Source organism: Gallinula chloropus, assembly GCF_964237585.1.
Source record: "Gallinula chloropus genome assembly, chromosome: 1".
NCBI lineage: Eukaryota > Metazoa > Chordata > Aves > Gruiformes > Rallidae > Gallinula > Gallinula chloropus.
Window position 1 is genome coordinate 146861346 of NC_140085.1, and position 13531 is coordinate 146874876.

Here is a 13531-nt window from a genome sequence, read left to right on the forward strand (position 1 = left end):
GTGGGTGACTGTGCCTGCAAATCTCCATGAACCTTGCAACACTGCTTTTACCAATTTGGCAAGAGTTCACAGCAGCAGGAAGTTTCCTCTAGTAGGCACATAGTCTATCACAGCCCCCAAGGAAGTACTAAAGCTTCTTGTTTCATGCAGCTAGCTGTTCTATCAGTCACTCTCCTGCTACTTCATTTCTCAGTAATGACAGAAGGAAGAACTATAGCACCACTGCTCAATATTTTAAGAGACACCACAAAGGCATGCACAGTTCTTAGCTTGGAGCCCTTGTCTCTTGCACTGTGCTGCACACACCAGGGCGATTGCTAAATTGCAACAATAAAATTCGTAAGTACACTGAGAAGAGAGAAGTAGATTTGCTAATGAAATTATCTTTCTTCACTGGTTTTCATTACAGCATCCGGATTTTAATCACAGTTCAACACTCAAAATTCCCACACAAGCCTTTTCAAAATGAGCCATAAACTGAGACATAGGAAAGTTACAAAGTCTGAGCCTCCTTCTACCACTCTGACTAGAGCTTTATAGCAATCACTAGTGCCCACATTTTAAGCTGTGAAAAGTACAGCTGAAAAGAAATCAGGCTAAGCAAGTGATGAAAAATCTATCAGTCGTTTGACAAATGGTTCATAAATAACCTTTCACACAGTCACATCTTAAGAACAATAAACACTTTTTAATCTTTCTTACCTCCATAAACCTCTGATGTAGAGGCCAGCAGCAGCCGTGCTCCAACACGTTTGGCTAACCCTAAATTTTGGGCAACATGGAAAGAAGTACATAATTACCTCAAGTTCAAGAGTCTTTCAGTCACTTTAGCATGATCCCATTTTAGATGTTTTTAAAGAGAATTTGATTTATCTCACTAGATAAATCTAGTTGAAAATCACATCCATAGCTCCCACTCCCAAGCTAAAAGACTTGAGAAACAGCAGAGTAACACCCACGTGTGATGTGTTTGCTTCTTAGACTGAAAGCTACACTGAACCAAGATTAAAGAACTTAGTATATTATACCTTAAGTAAAAGCAAAGGAAGGATAAGCCATTCCAGTTATGAAACCAGGACATGCTATCATGAATACCAAAACTTAAAGATAAGCTACATAAAGAAACTGATACAGAACAACATTCCATAGCACCAAATAAATTATTTTCCCTTTATTGTAGCCCTTTAAAAAGTCTGGATGATCCTACCAATCACTTGAGATTATTCTCCATTCCATTTCAGACCTTCTGGCCTTCATGGCCAAAGCCTGATGTACAACTGTCACTTAAATCACTTAATTGTACCTGCTAAAGTATCGCTCAAGTGAGAAACTCAGCTGAGCTAATAATGCACAGTGGCTATTTATCCTCATAATAACTCTCAGGATCAGTGACATCCAGTTCAAGCTGCTGCACGTGCCAAATGGATCAAAGACGGGAGGAAAGAATCATAGAATCATAGAATTGTAGGGGTTGGAAGGGACCTCGAGAGATCATCAGGTCCAACCCCCCTGCCAAAGCAGCTCCCTAGGACATATCACTCAGATAGGCATCCAGGCGGGTCTTGAATATCTCCAGTGAAGGAGACTCCACCACCTCCCTGGGCAGCCTGTCCCAGGGCTCTGTCACCCTCACTGGGAAAAAGTTTTTCCACATGTTGGTGTGGAACTTCCTGTGCTTCAACTTGCAGCCACTGCCCCTTGTTCTATCCTCACAGACCACTGAAAAGGGGCTGGCTGATTCCCTGCATCCCCTGCTTCAGATAATTATAGACTTTAATTAGGTCCCCCCTTAGTCTTCTCTTCTCAAGGCTGAACAGTCCAAACTTACTCAGCCTTTCCTCATAGGGGAGATGCTCCAGGCCCTTAATCATCTTCGTAGCCCTAGTAGTGAAGTAGTGAAGGCTTGAGGCCTCCATGTCATAGGCCCACCCCCAGCACCACCACCCCCTAAAGCTGAAAATGTTGCCTTGTAATTTTCCAGCATGAAGTTAGATATTATAGGTTCTTGTAGAATTTGCTAGCAGGGGTATGCACGCACAAGAGGGTGCAGCACTCCTGACGTTCAGGGTTTACAGAGCCAATGCAGTTCAATGTTTGCTGCTGTGGAAAGGAAGAGTCACTCGTGGCAACTGTGGGAATGTTCCACAGTCACCAACATGAGAACATGGATGCAATTTTGCTATAAAAATCCCATGCATTTAATTGTTTCTATGACTTCTATAATTACTGCACAGTTATTACTCCATAGCCAAGTTACAGACATGAAGTTCTTGTGCTTTGACAGCTGGGCTTGCATGCTGTTAGATGTCACCTGCAAATACATTTAAAGGAAAAGTACAAAAATCTTTAAAAAGGGGAAAATCTCCCCTTATTTTTCTGAAAGAATCAACTTTCTAAAATGTTCAGCTCATCCACTCTACCTTCTCCTCCCACCAAAATTCTGTCCAAGTTAAATCATGTCTAAAAAAAGTTAAGTAAGAAAAAAGATTTCCACTTACCCAGCATGTTTAATGTTCCAATAGTGTTGGTCTTTAATGTTTTTATAGGATTATACATGTAATTTGGAGGAGAAGCAGGAGATGCTAGATGATAGATCTGGTCCACTACAGAAAGCCAGAGAGGAGGGGAAAGAAAACATTATTATTTTCCCACGTAACATATTAAATGAGAAAGCATTAGAGTCAAGAAACAAGTATATTGCTGCCTACAGATGATATGTTATGCAAACCTGATGCAACCCAAAGAAATAGGACATTTTTAGTACAGCAAAAGCTAAAGCAAAACATCTACCAACACTGTTGACACCGGTACAGAAGTCGGTGTGGGTGTTGACACTTTCCACTTGTAAAAATTTTAGTTATGAGTATTTCAAAAATGTTTAGAAGCTGCAAAAGCATATGCAATGTTCTGTTACCCTCAAGATTAAGTCACCATGAGAGATTCCAGACAACCACCCCTCAATTATGGAAAATAAGTAACCAATATACCAGATGGTAGCTGATACGCAATGAAGGTATACTGAAGCCTAACTTGAAGTAAGGCAGCTTGGGGTTGGCAACAGATTTAAAGAACTGAGGTGGGCTGTACACCCGAAGCATTCTGAAATATTAAACCTAAGGGAATCCTAAAATATTTGTTGGTTAACATTGATAATTACGTGAATCTTAGGCAAATTCTAATTCAAGACTGGTTTCAATGTATCAGGGTTGCAAAATGCACTTCATGAGACAAGAATGCAAAGTTTGGAGGTATTACAGGGAAAAAAAGAGGGTTTTTTGCTAAATTAGAATAAAAACAAAGCAATAAAAACACATTTCCATAAGCAATATCAGATATTTAACAAACCTCAACCTGCAAGCCTTCTATAACATGTCTTGTAATTAAAAAAATGTCTGTTTTCTATGTAACATGTGAAAGAACCCCAAAACACAGACAAGTAAATGCCCCCCAAAATTAAAAATAAGATTAAATGAGACACAGTGATGCTTAAGGAAGAAAAATAACGAATCTTCTACCAAGTTCATCCAAGTAAAGTAGTCAAAAGGTGATGTAAAAATTAGAATGTCTGTATGGAAAAAGGCAAAATAATTCCTTCTATGTGTTAAAAAAGGAAAGTTGTGGGATTTTTGGTGGTGGTTTTGGTTTTTGTTGTTTTTGATGACTCAGCACTGAAACACGCAAGAACCTGGAAAAGTCAAGGCAGCTCCTGTTCTGACAGAAGACAACACTGTAGCATAAGGCTGTCTTGCCCTAGAACAGAACACTACTGGCCAAATGGTACACTCCAACATGTTTCCTTTACCCATTTTCTCAGGTGCTTAATAATTAACAAGCAACAGGCAACTGACAGCAAAATAAAAGTTTAATTTTCACCATATCCATGACAATGACCAGTTTTAAATGAATCCTTTTGCCAAAACCAGCATAAAAGCATCAAATTTCAAATTGAAAAGAAGAAAATACGCAAAACTTGCCCGAATTTTCCTTTTTCTTAATTTAAATGTAACTACAGTTGCTTAAACAGCACAGGCTGCATATGCGATACAACTAGTAGAAAAAAAATAAATCAAATAAGTTATCAGCAGCTCTCAAGTAGCTGGGAACACTGAAATGTTAATGTGTTTCCCATTAAGTCTTCTCTTCTTCCCCAGTTCCTAAATTTCATTTGACAAAACAAGGACACAATCCTTTGCTTCCTGACTTCTCTGTAATATAAAAAAGCTGCGTGATTACAGTGACAGTGTACCTAAGTGGCTCGACTTACCCATGTGGAATGTACCTATTTCCAGCAATCCTTTAAGTAACCAAAAATGTTAAATAGTTAAAAGCCTTCAAAAGACAAACATCTTCATATTAAAAAAATTACATCCTTTTTAAAGATAAGCACACTTTCTGGTAATAAATCTTTAAAAATAGTGGCAAAGTAGGCATGGTAAAATATTTAACTTTCTGAATCCTCAGTGAAATGTTCTTGCACATATAGTCATGTTTCTAGATTAACTGTAACTTTTAAGCTCACAGCTCCTGTGAATGCATACTGGCTCATCTGTGGGATCCTGTCAAAGTTTACCTCACACAGCATCTTTCCACTACTGCCCAACAAAAAAAGTCATGAAATAATTTATAATTAAATTTAATTCAATGCTTAAGTTTACAATGTCAATAGCTACCAAAACAAGAAATCATTGCAAGTGAAACCTCATCACAGAAAGCGATCATCTATCAGCACCACCGCAGGATCAGTTTCTGCATGACTCCATCACCCCAAGCTCTACCATTTGGACAGAGTAATGACATTGGACAGTAAGTATGCTCAAGCAGGTGCCACAAAGTTTATCTCCTTTTTATATGCTGCCATGCTCTCTTTGGTCTACAGCTGTTACATCTCTACAGTGGATATGTCAAAACAGCCCAGAAAGCCAGAGACACAACCTTGGCAGATGTGTCACACTGGTGAGGACTTATTCTCACATTAAAAAGTGCAGAGAAATACAATTTAATGTAGTAGACTGCTCCTCTATTTGCTCTCATATCAACAGAAATCGATATTTCTGTTCACTATGAACTCCAGGGCAGTACCAAAGAGAGCTTTTCACAGAAGACAACCCATAGTAGCAATGCTGTTAAAAGACAGCTTGACACAGCCACGGCTGGAAGATGTGAACTCGATTTGAAGCCCTGCCTGCACTACTATTGCCACTGAAACTTCCAGGATTCTGCCTGCAGATGCCTTCTACCTACAGATGAGCCATGAATATGAACAAAACACATGACCACCTCAAGTTATGCCTCTGAATGTAAAGATCCCCTTCCCACAGCACAGTACTGTAGTGAAACCAAAGAAAAGTGGTAGACTGGAAGCTGATGAAAGAAGTGTTCAGAGAAGCTGCTGACCAGTACTTGCAGGCAGCAGGTAATGCAAGCACAGCAGCAAAGAAAAATGAGCAAAGTAATAGCTAAAGCTACCTGCAGCCAAGACAGAGGTGAACTCCGACCTGAGTTTCATGCTGTTTCTTTCTACCTATTTCTTCACAAGCCTTTCTAAATCTAGTTTTCAACAAGCTGTGGTAAAACTTCTGCAGAGTGAAAAAGTCAGTTCAAAAGCACTGTGGTCAGTAACTTGCTGCTTAATCTTAGTCCACCACAGCAGAATTGAACGTTTTCCTGTCTTCCTACTTCCATCCACTTAATTTTTTGCCATTTTCCACACACCCGCTGAATTTTTGACACACAGCAGCTCCTGTAGGGATAGTTCCTTTAATGGCACATAGCAATTCAGATGAACAGGGTCAAAAATTACCTTTCCCTTATCTGTATCAGGATACAGCTCAGCCTGTGATTATCCGAGTGGCCATACGGTTGTTAGCCAGAAGCAAACGTGAACAACTTGTGCACTCCAGTGCAAATCTGGCAGCTATTATAGGACCTTAACTGTTTGGCTGCCTGGGACAGCATCTACTGGAAGGTCAGAACAAATGCATCTTGTAATTCAACTCCACACCTCTTTGTTTTTTGAGGTGAAGAAAAAAGAGTTTACATTTAGTTGTGCTTGCTAAGAAGCCTTGAGCTAGCTTTGCAATTAAGCCACAGTGCAATTATTTGAAAACTTTACCATAAAGACCATAAAAGAACCAAATAACAACAAAAACCTTCTGCAAGGTTTGTCTAACATCAAGGGCTATAACTCTAGGTCACTGAACACAGCATCAAGAATTAGCTTTACCAAGCATAAGATGGTAGACCAATAATAAAGAAATAGTAAACAAGTTTTTTTCCATGTTACAATTTTGCTGAAAAAAGGCCAAAAAAAAAAAAAACGTGTTTCAAAATAGCACAGGCATAGAAGCTGTTATAAACATTCAAGCTACCAGGTACAGGGTGACAAATGCAGAAATCCAAATTAATCATAAGGTTTTAATAACATATTGCAAGATCAACAGCAACTAAAATTTGTTAGTTAGGCTCTTCTCTATGTAAAAAGCACAACCCCCACAATATTTTAGTATAAATGGAATCTGTAATACCTTAATCCAGACCTAAACATTCAGTCTTGTGTTTTCATTAACACTAAACAAGCATAATCAGTGTAACCACTCACTTTTACAAAATATTACAACAGAACTACTTTCCTTCATACCATCTGTCTGTATTTTCCACTTGCATCACTGCATGTGTTCTGTGTGCTGCCTATGTGCCTAGTATGGGTAGATCCCACCACCTTTCCTATGACAGGAATCTACATTCCTTCCGATGATGGAATGACCTTCATCTTCAATTTCTGCTTTGAACATGTGTCACAGTATCAGAAAGGACTAAATGGGTCATATGGCCACTAAGCACCTTCATCCATCATTGTACTTGCTAGTCAGAAAGTACTAAGCAGAACAGCTTTGATCAGGAGCATACAAACATGTTTCTACAGCTTAAACATATGGACTTTGCTTGTAAAGAGCAGCTATGCCAATTTGATTACCGTAGGGCACGCCAGAGAAGCTGACACTGTGAAGCGAGACATTTCTATTGCACTGACCTAAAGAGAACTACAAATACAAATTTGTTCTCCTGATTTATAAAAGTGTTGCCTGTAACTTAAGGCAAACTACTTACTCATACTGCAGCAGTTTTTGAGAGCTTCACCAGAGACCCAGACACCACCTCACCTGGCTCTGGACAAACACAATTAAGCAGGATATGTTAATCATCTCCCTTGTTATGACTTTCCCTAATTAAACAATTTAAAATCATCAAGTTGAATATCTGTCAGAAGGAACGAAGACTGGGGCGGGGCTGGGGGGTGGAGAGGGGAATCTAGGATGGAGGTACTCAAGAAAAAGCAAAAAAAGCAATGTATTGAAGGCATTCAATTAAAAAAGAAGAGAAGCTGTATTGGTGCCTTACATTGCGTGTGAAATGACTTGGAGATGGACAATTCTGGGATTCTGTTGAACAGCATTTAGTAACAGATCATCGTGACTTCAGGAAGGATGTTATTCATAGGAAGGCTACAGCCTGTTCCTCTGCCCAATTTTGTGACCCTACGGTTTTAGTGTTAAAATCAACTCAGACCCACAAGCCAGCATATTCCTTTAGAATAAAAGCATTTTTAGTTCTAGTCACAGAATCACAGAACATCCGGAGTTGGAAGGGACCTCAAAAGATCATCTAGTCCAACCCCCTGAAAGTAGAGCCAACATTTAAGAAATGTTTTACCAGAAACCAGATTACTGGTATCAATAATAATAAACAACCAACCAAAAATATCAGCTTTATTTAACTGATACTCATATCAAATATTTTAATCCATCTAAGGAAGCAGGTGATGAAATAGCACTTCCTTCCCTATCATTTACAAATTCACTTTCTTCTCACCTATTTCATATTACATTAGTTAGGCAGCACACTTGCACTTGTTTTAAAACTCTGCCTCTGAGCATCAAAATGGAGCTACTCTTCACTACCATGACCAAAAAGAAATAACTTATTTTACTTTCAGCTGCCACAGACTGCAATTTTAGAAAACTGTACAAATATTTTACTAAGAGCTCTTGTTTAAGCAGTGAAGCGTCGAGGCCATCAGCAAAATCCCTACTCCGCAACTGTGCTCCTGTAGTTTAAAACCAAAGCGGGCAGCGTGATCTAATTAAATTGGAAAGAGAAAGAAAAGTCTCTAAAAAGCTTAACCATTGAGGAATACTATGAACATCATTCCAAGGGCAGAAGATCCTTTAAATTTACAGTGATAAAGCATTCAAAACATATTGTGTATTTGTGATTGGGGAAATGATATCAGTTCAACCAAGTCACTGGTGATAAAACATCTATGGTATTTTCAGACCTGGTTTTGGTTCAAATTTGTGGAAGGGGTGGCAAGACCAAAAAAAAGAAACCAAATAAAAACCCCTACATCCAGCCAAAAAGAATCCAGAGGCCTAAATGTGCTCACGTGAACTGTGAAACGCTTCAGATAAGGATGTCTTTTGGATCTAAGAGAGAGCAGAGTGTAAAGGGAACACGCACGTTACCACATTAAAGACTGTTTTGAGGCTTCCAAAGGTGTTGAAATAGGAAGAAGTGGCAGTGAGCGCTGGACAGGGGCTGTGTATACCCGCCTGATGTTTTCTTCCAGTTTTATTCAGCTGCTGCAGCTACTGTGGAGAAAAAGGTGTTGTATGTGTCTACCTAAGGGCAGTTGATAAACAGACCTCAAGACTGAAGACATATTACTTGTTTTTTTAGGATTCCAGTTTGTGGTATGGCTGCAAATTTAGGACGTCATCTTGAAACTGGCTTACATTTTTGTGTCTGGGGCTTTTGGAGCCTTTGTTGGGTGTATGGCTTGGGGAGTGGGGGAGTTTGTTGGGTTTTTTTTGTTTCTCTGCTTGAAAAAGCCTAAATAGAAATTATGTTTCTGTGAGTCTTCTACTGACATCTTCTCCAAATGCTAACGCAAAGCAAATCATAGCAGAGGAGGAAAAAAAATGATTCAGCAGTGCAGTTAACTATAGATATCCCTTGGCTGAGAAATAAAACGTGTGTTTAGGTGATTTATTACTATTTCTGGCCAATCCAGATCAAGATCCATCAATGCTCAGTACCACCTCATGTCATGGATTAAAGATAATAACTCAGAGAAGGCAGACTGTAGCTTCAATGCGATGCCTGTGCACAGACACACAGGCAAAAATAGGCATAAAGAGACTTAGTGAAAGCTTTGCATCTTGAGACTAAATTCCCTTTCCATATCAAAACTGCAAACATTGCTCTTATCAGAAACGAGGTCTTCTTCAGAAATAAAGTACTGATTACTCTCCCTGGAATTTAACTGTCAAGCATCCTTATATGACCTTGTTTAAGCATAGTAGCAAATCAACAATCAACAGCAAGGCTTGAGATAACAACCTTCTTTTATCACGACTTCAGTCATTCCCATTTCTATTTACAAGTAAAAAGGAGAAACTGCCAATTTGTTATTCTGTTACAATAACAGCCCTTATTGCCTCACCCTTTTTGTTCCCTTCCCCCTTTCCTATATGAGAATATAAAATTTTATTTCAGTGCAGAATTTATCATGTTCCTACACCAATATATCACAGTTAATTTTATCTTAACATTTCGCCATTCCAGCTTTAATTTATACTGCTGGAGTATGAGAAGACATTCAATAAACTGCCCACTGAATAAACACATAATAATTTGTTGTCAGTACAAAGTGAGGACTAAATTGCACAGGACATGGGAGAGGTAGCTGAAGGGTCTTAGAACTGTCACTCATTAGTGCCTATTAACCTGGTGACAGCACTGGTAACAATGATAATTCTCTGAGGTGGTCTCAGTCAGAAAGAAGGTAACACGGGGAAAAGATTGGGAACATTGACAAACTGAAGTGGCTGAGGTATAAGCTACCAGCACCTGCAGTCAATTAATAAGACCCTGGTCTCATTATCCTGTCAGGGGAAGCAAAAGTTTGAAGTAACAGGCAGTAACTGAACTACCACACTGCCAGAGAAGAGCAGGAGCATGTGTCTGCAGGACTGTTTCAGTTGCTTTGTCAGGAATTCAGTGCAAGCAGTAATACAAGAGGTGCAATTGCCGGAGGTTTTCCCTATAAAATTTCACCTATTAGAATTGAGCAAGACCAAAAAAAAAACCCAACCCATACCACCTCCCATTTAAAAACAACACAACAAAACCAACACAACTAACTTGCTACAAAGTTTTAAAGGGATAAAGCAAAGCCACCAAAGGCACAGTGTAATACGAGTAATGTTTTCATTGACTTGATATACTTACTTACACTCTCCCCAGGAAGCCTATAAATGCATATATCTCTCAAATACAGCTACATTAATGACATCTTAGTATTTTGCATACTAGTTTGAGGTTTATGATGTTGAGTTGTGCCCACTGCTTTGGAGTGGAAGGTTCTTTCTTTAGTTTGGTTTTTTTTTTTTTTGCTTTTTGTTGAAAACTTGGGAAATTCAGTGCTGCTAATTTCCTATTCTACAGGCTGTAGAATATTTGTACCTGAAGTAGGAGCCTAGTTTTCCACAGAAGACACATAGGGCAATTCAGGAAATTGAGCTGACTTGCCCTTTCAAAGAGCTTATTCTCCTCTCAACTGGCCATACACAGTTGCAGGAGGTATGCCCTTTCTTAACTGCAGCCCCAAACAAAACTTCTCCCTCTATGGCATATCTAGACCACAGGCTCTGTGTGCACAGTAAACCTGTGCTGGCACACAGGGGCATGAGGCTGGGACAGGCTGACTGACTGTCATCTTGCCTTCTCACAAAATCAGTCACATTAGGAAGTTTTTAAGATTTCATTCCTCCTGCCTACTTTTAAAGGAAGAACTGATTTCAAAGACAAAAGCACTCCGAACCTCTCAATTCCCACCAGTCACAAGAAATTAAGCTAATAATACACAGAGCTTACTGAAAGGTAGCAGATCAATCCAGAAGCTGGTGCATAAATTTCAATTATTTACAAACATATATACTTACACGGGTAAAACACAACAAAGTGCAGATACCAAAGTAGAGACTACTCACCTTCAATGTACAGGGGCTCAACGACATCGTGATTTATCAGTTCGAAGTTCTCATGACCAATCCAGTGCTCCACATTTCTTTTCCTGCCCGTAAAGAAGTTGTCCACAACTGTAACCTCATGGCCATCCATCATTAGTTTGTCAGTAAGATGAGAACCCACAAACCCTGCTCCTCCAGTTATCTGCGTTAGGACAGTTGGTATAAATTTCTTTTTCTTTTTACAGAAACACCAGACAAAGTCTACAAACATGAAGACAGAACAGTAGCTTTCAGGTCTTTACTTACCCCAGGGGAAACAACTACATTTCCACACTGAAAACTTTTTTTATCCAATATTTACAACACTGAAAATTTCAAGAGAGATGCTTGACACATTTCACCATTGTCAGGTTAGAACAGTTAGCTAACCATTCACATCAACAAAACCTTTTTCAGATGAGATTTTCTTGTTCCCTTTTTCCTTCAAATTGGTTTGTGCCCTTTTATGCGACAGCAAAGTCTAAACCGACCCAGAAAGGGAAAAGGAGAATTCTCTGAGATCCTCATTTCTCAGAGGAGGTAACAGAATGCCAGGTTACTTTAGTGGAAGATTTATCTCGTCAGAAATGTCAAACCCAGCTTTTGTCTGGTTAGATGGCAGACGTGTCAGGTGTTCTAAATCGGTACTGCAGAGCCTTTCATCCTTCGCAGAAGGAAGCAAGTATATTCTTAGGCGAAAGCAAGTCTTTGAAGATGTCTTATTTAAAGTATCTGCTAAACCCAAAATAATTCCTTTTGTGTTTTAATACTTCCATAGCTCACATTCTATCATGCTGCTTTCAGCCTCTCATACCATTAGCTCCAACATCTAGTACTTGCCTCTCGGAATTTCATGATTGTTTACCACAAAAAAAAAAAAAGATGTCTAAAAGCTTGTACTCTTGTTCCACTGCAGATGCAGAATTGAGGAAGATCATTATTTTTTCCCCTTTTGGCACCACAGTCTTGAACAGTAGACAAACTAAAAAAAAAATAAAATCACTAACTTGGTAGTGAAGCAGTCACCACAGTACATAGCACAACTGCCAGTCGTGTGACACATCCAGGCAGACATATCTACAAGCAGCAGTTACTTCCTCTGCACTTGAAAACAAAGACATGATGCATCACCCCTCTCAAAGAATGAAGGGATCTGTAAAAACCCCATGTGGCATTAGCTATATTATGTGACTGTAAGATCAAATTCACATTTTGAAAGTGACTCAGCTATTTATCTCCATTCTTCAGCTGCAGTGACAACTAACCAAACAACAAAAGGACATGGTGAATTGTCAAGGAAGAATCTAATGAATGGATGATGTGTTACAATGACAAAGACCTGCATGGAGGCAAATGTATATGCCTGAACTTCTTTTTTTTTCCCTTTGGGCCAGTCAAAGACCAAACACCTATCCTGCCCACTCAGTCCCCATTCACTACTGAAAAAAGCCAGATTAGCAGAAATTTTCTTTTTTGAAAAAAAAACCAAAAACACAACAGGACACAAAGGCAAAGAGAAAGCTATCAAAAATACAAAGGAAAAAAAATCCATCAGTGCATCAAGGACAGTGTAAGTAGAAGGTAATAAAAGAATCAGCTAGTTGGTCTATCTAGTATTCTTCTGGGTTTATCAGGGCTTCCCTGTAACAGATTCAGTACATGGTCCAGTTCCTTAAAGTGAAGGATAAAGAGGATTTAGGAGAAGCCCTCTGAAAAAAAAAGAGGAAAAAAAGTATCATCTCAAGACTCCAATTACCCCAGAAGAGACAGGAGGGAAGAACGGCTTTCTGGCAGAATGCTGTGAAGGAGGAAAGAGGGTGGGTAGGAACTGAGGGAGAACTGTCCTCTGCTAGACGCCACTATTAACCAAGGGAAAATAACACGGATGCAAAACTTACTGCCATATGCTTATCCTGACTTGGAAGTGAGCTGCAGCCCTGCTGAATGTTCCATGGTATTGTGGTGACCAGGACAAAAGTTTTCTATAGATTACCTGAACCTATTCATCAGCTGAGGCCCAAGGAAATCTCCTGATGCTACTTCTATTTCCAGCTTCCAGAGAAAACCAACTTGATGTTCACAATCTATCTTTGATGCAGTAAAAGAAGGTGTTTCTTCCCCATCTCCCTTTTGAAAAAAAACCAACCCCATAAACCAAACCAAGCACCACTTACAGTGCTCTTCTATGCTATATGCAAACAAGAAAAAAAAAGTACAAACCAATTTAGTCTGGGATGAAGTTTCCAATTACTTTATATCTGTGAATAGTTTTTACAATAAATCTATGTTAGCTTTATTAATGTATCGCTTCCATAGATATTAAATAAAGAACCACTTGGAAAAGAAGCTGAGTTTCCCCTGGAAAAGTAAACAACTGTATAAATTTATTTTATTATCATTACTTGATGCTACATTAAAAAAAGAAAAGATGATTTATCACTGAAGCTCTCTGCATAACCTTC

At 39.1% G+C, this 13531-nt stretch overlaps 1 protein-coding gene across 2 annotated transcripts in view; it reads right to left on the reverse strand.

Annotated features, from left to right (window-relative positions):
- The window catches only part of UXS1 (UDP-glucuronate decarboxylase 1), a gene marked incomplete at its 5' end in the record, with an annotated part of 60073 nt that overhangs the window by 22512 nt on the left and 24030 nt on the right, over positions 1–13531 (reverse strand). For both annotated transcript variants that reach the window (XM_084262456.1, XM_084262455.1), the window contains 3 exons: positions 703–762; positions 2499–2603; positions 11052–11232. In XM_084262456.1, coding sequence (XP_084118582.1) covers positions 703–762; positions 2499–2603; positions 11052–11232 — 346 coding nt within the window. The remainder of the gene's footprint in view (positions 1–702; positions 763–2498; positions 2604–11051; positions 11233–13531) is intronic.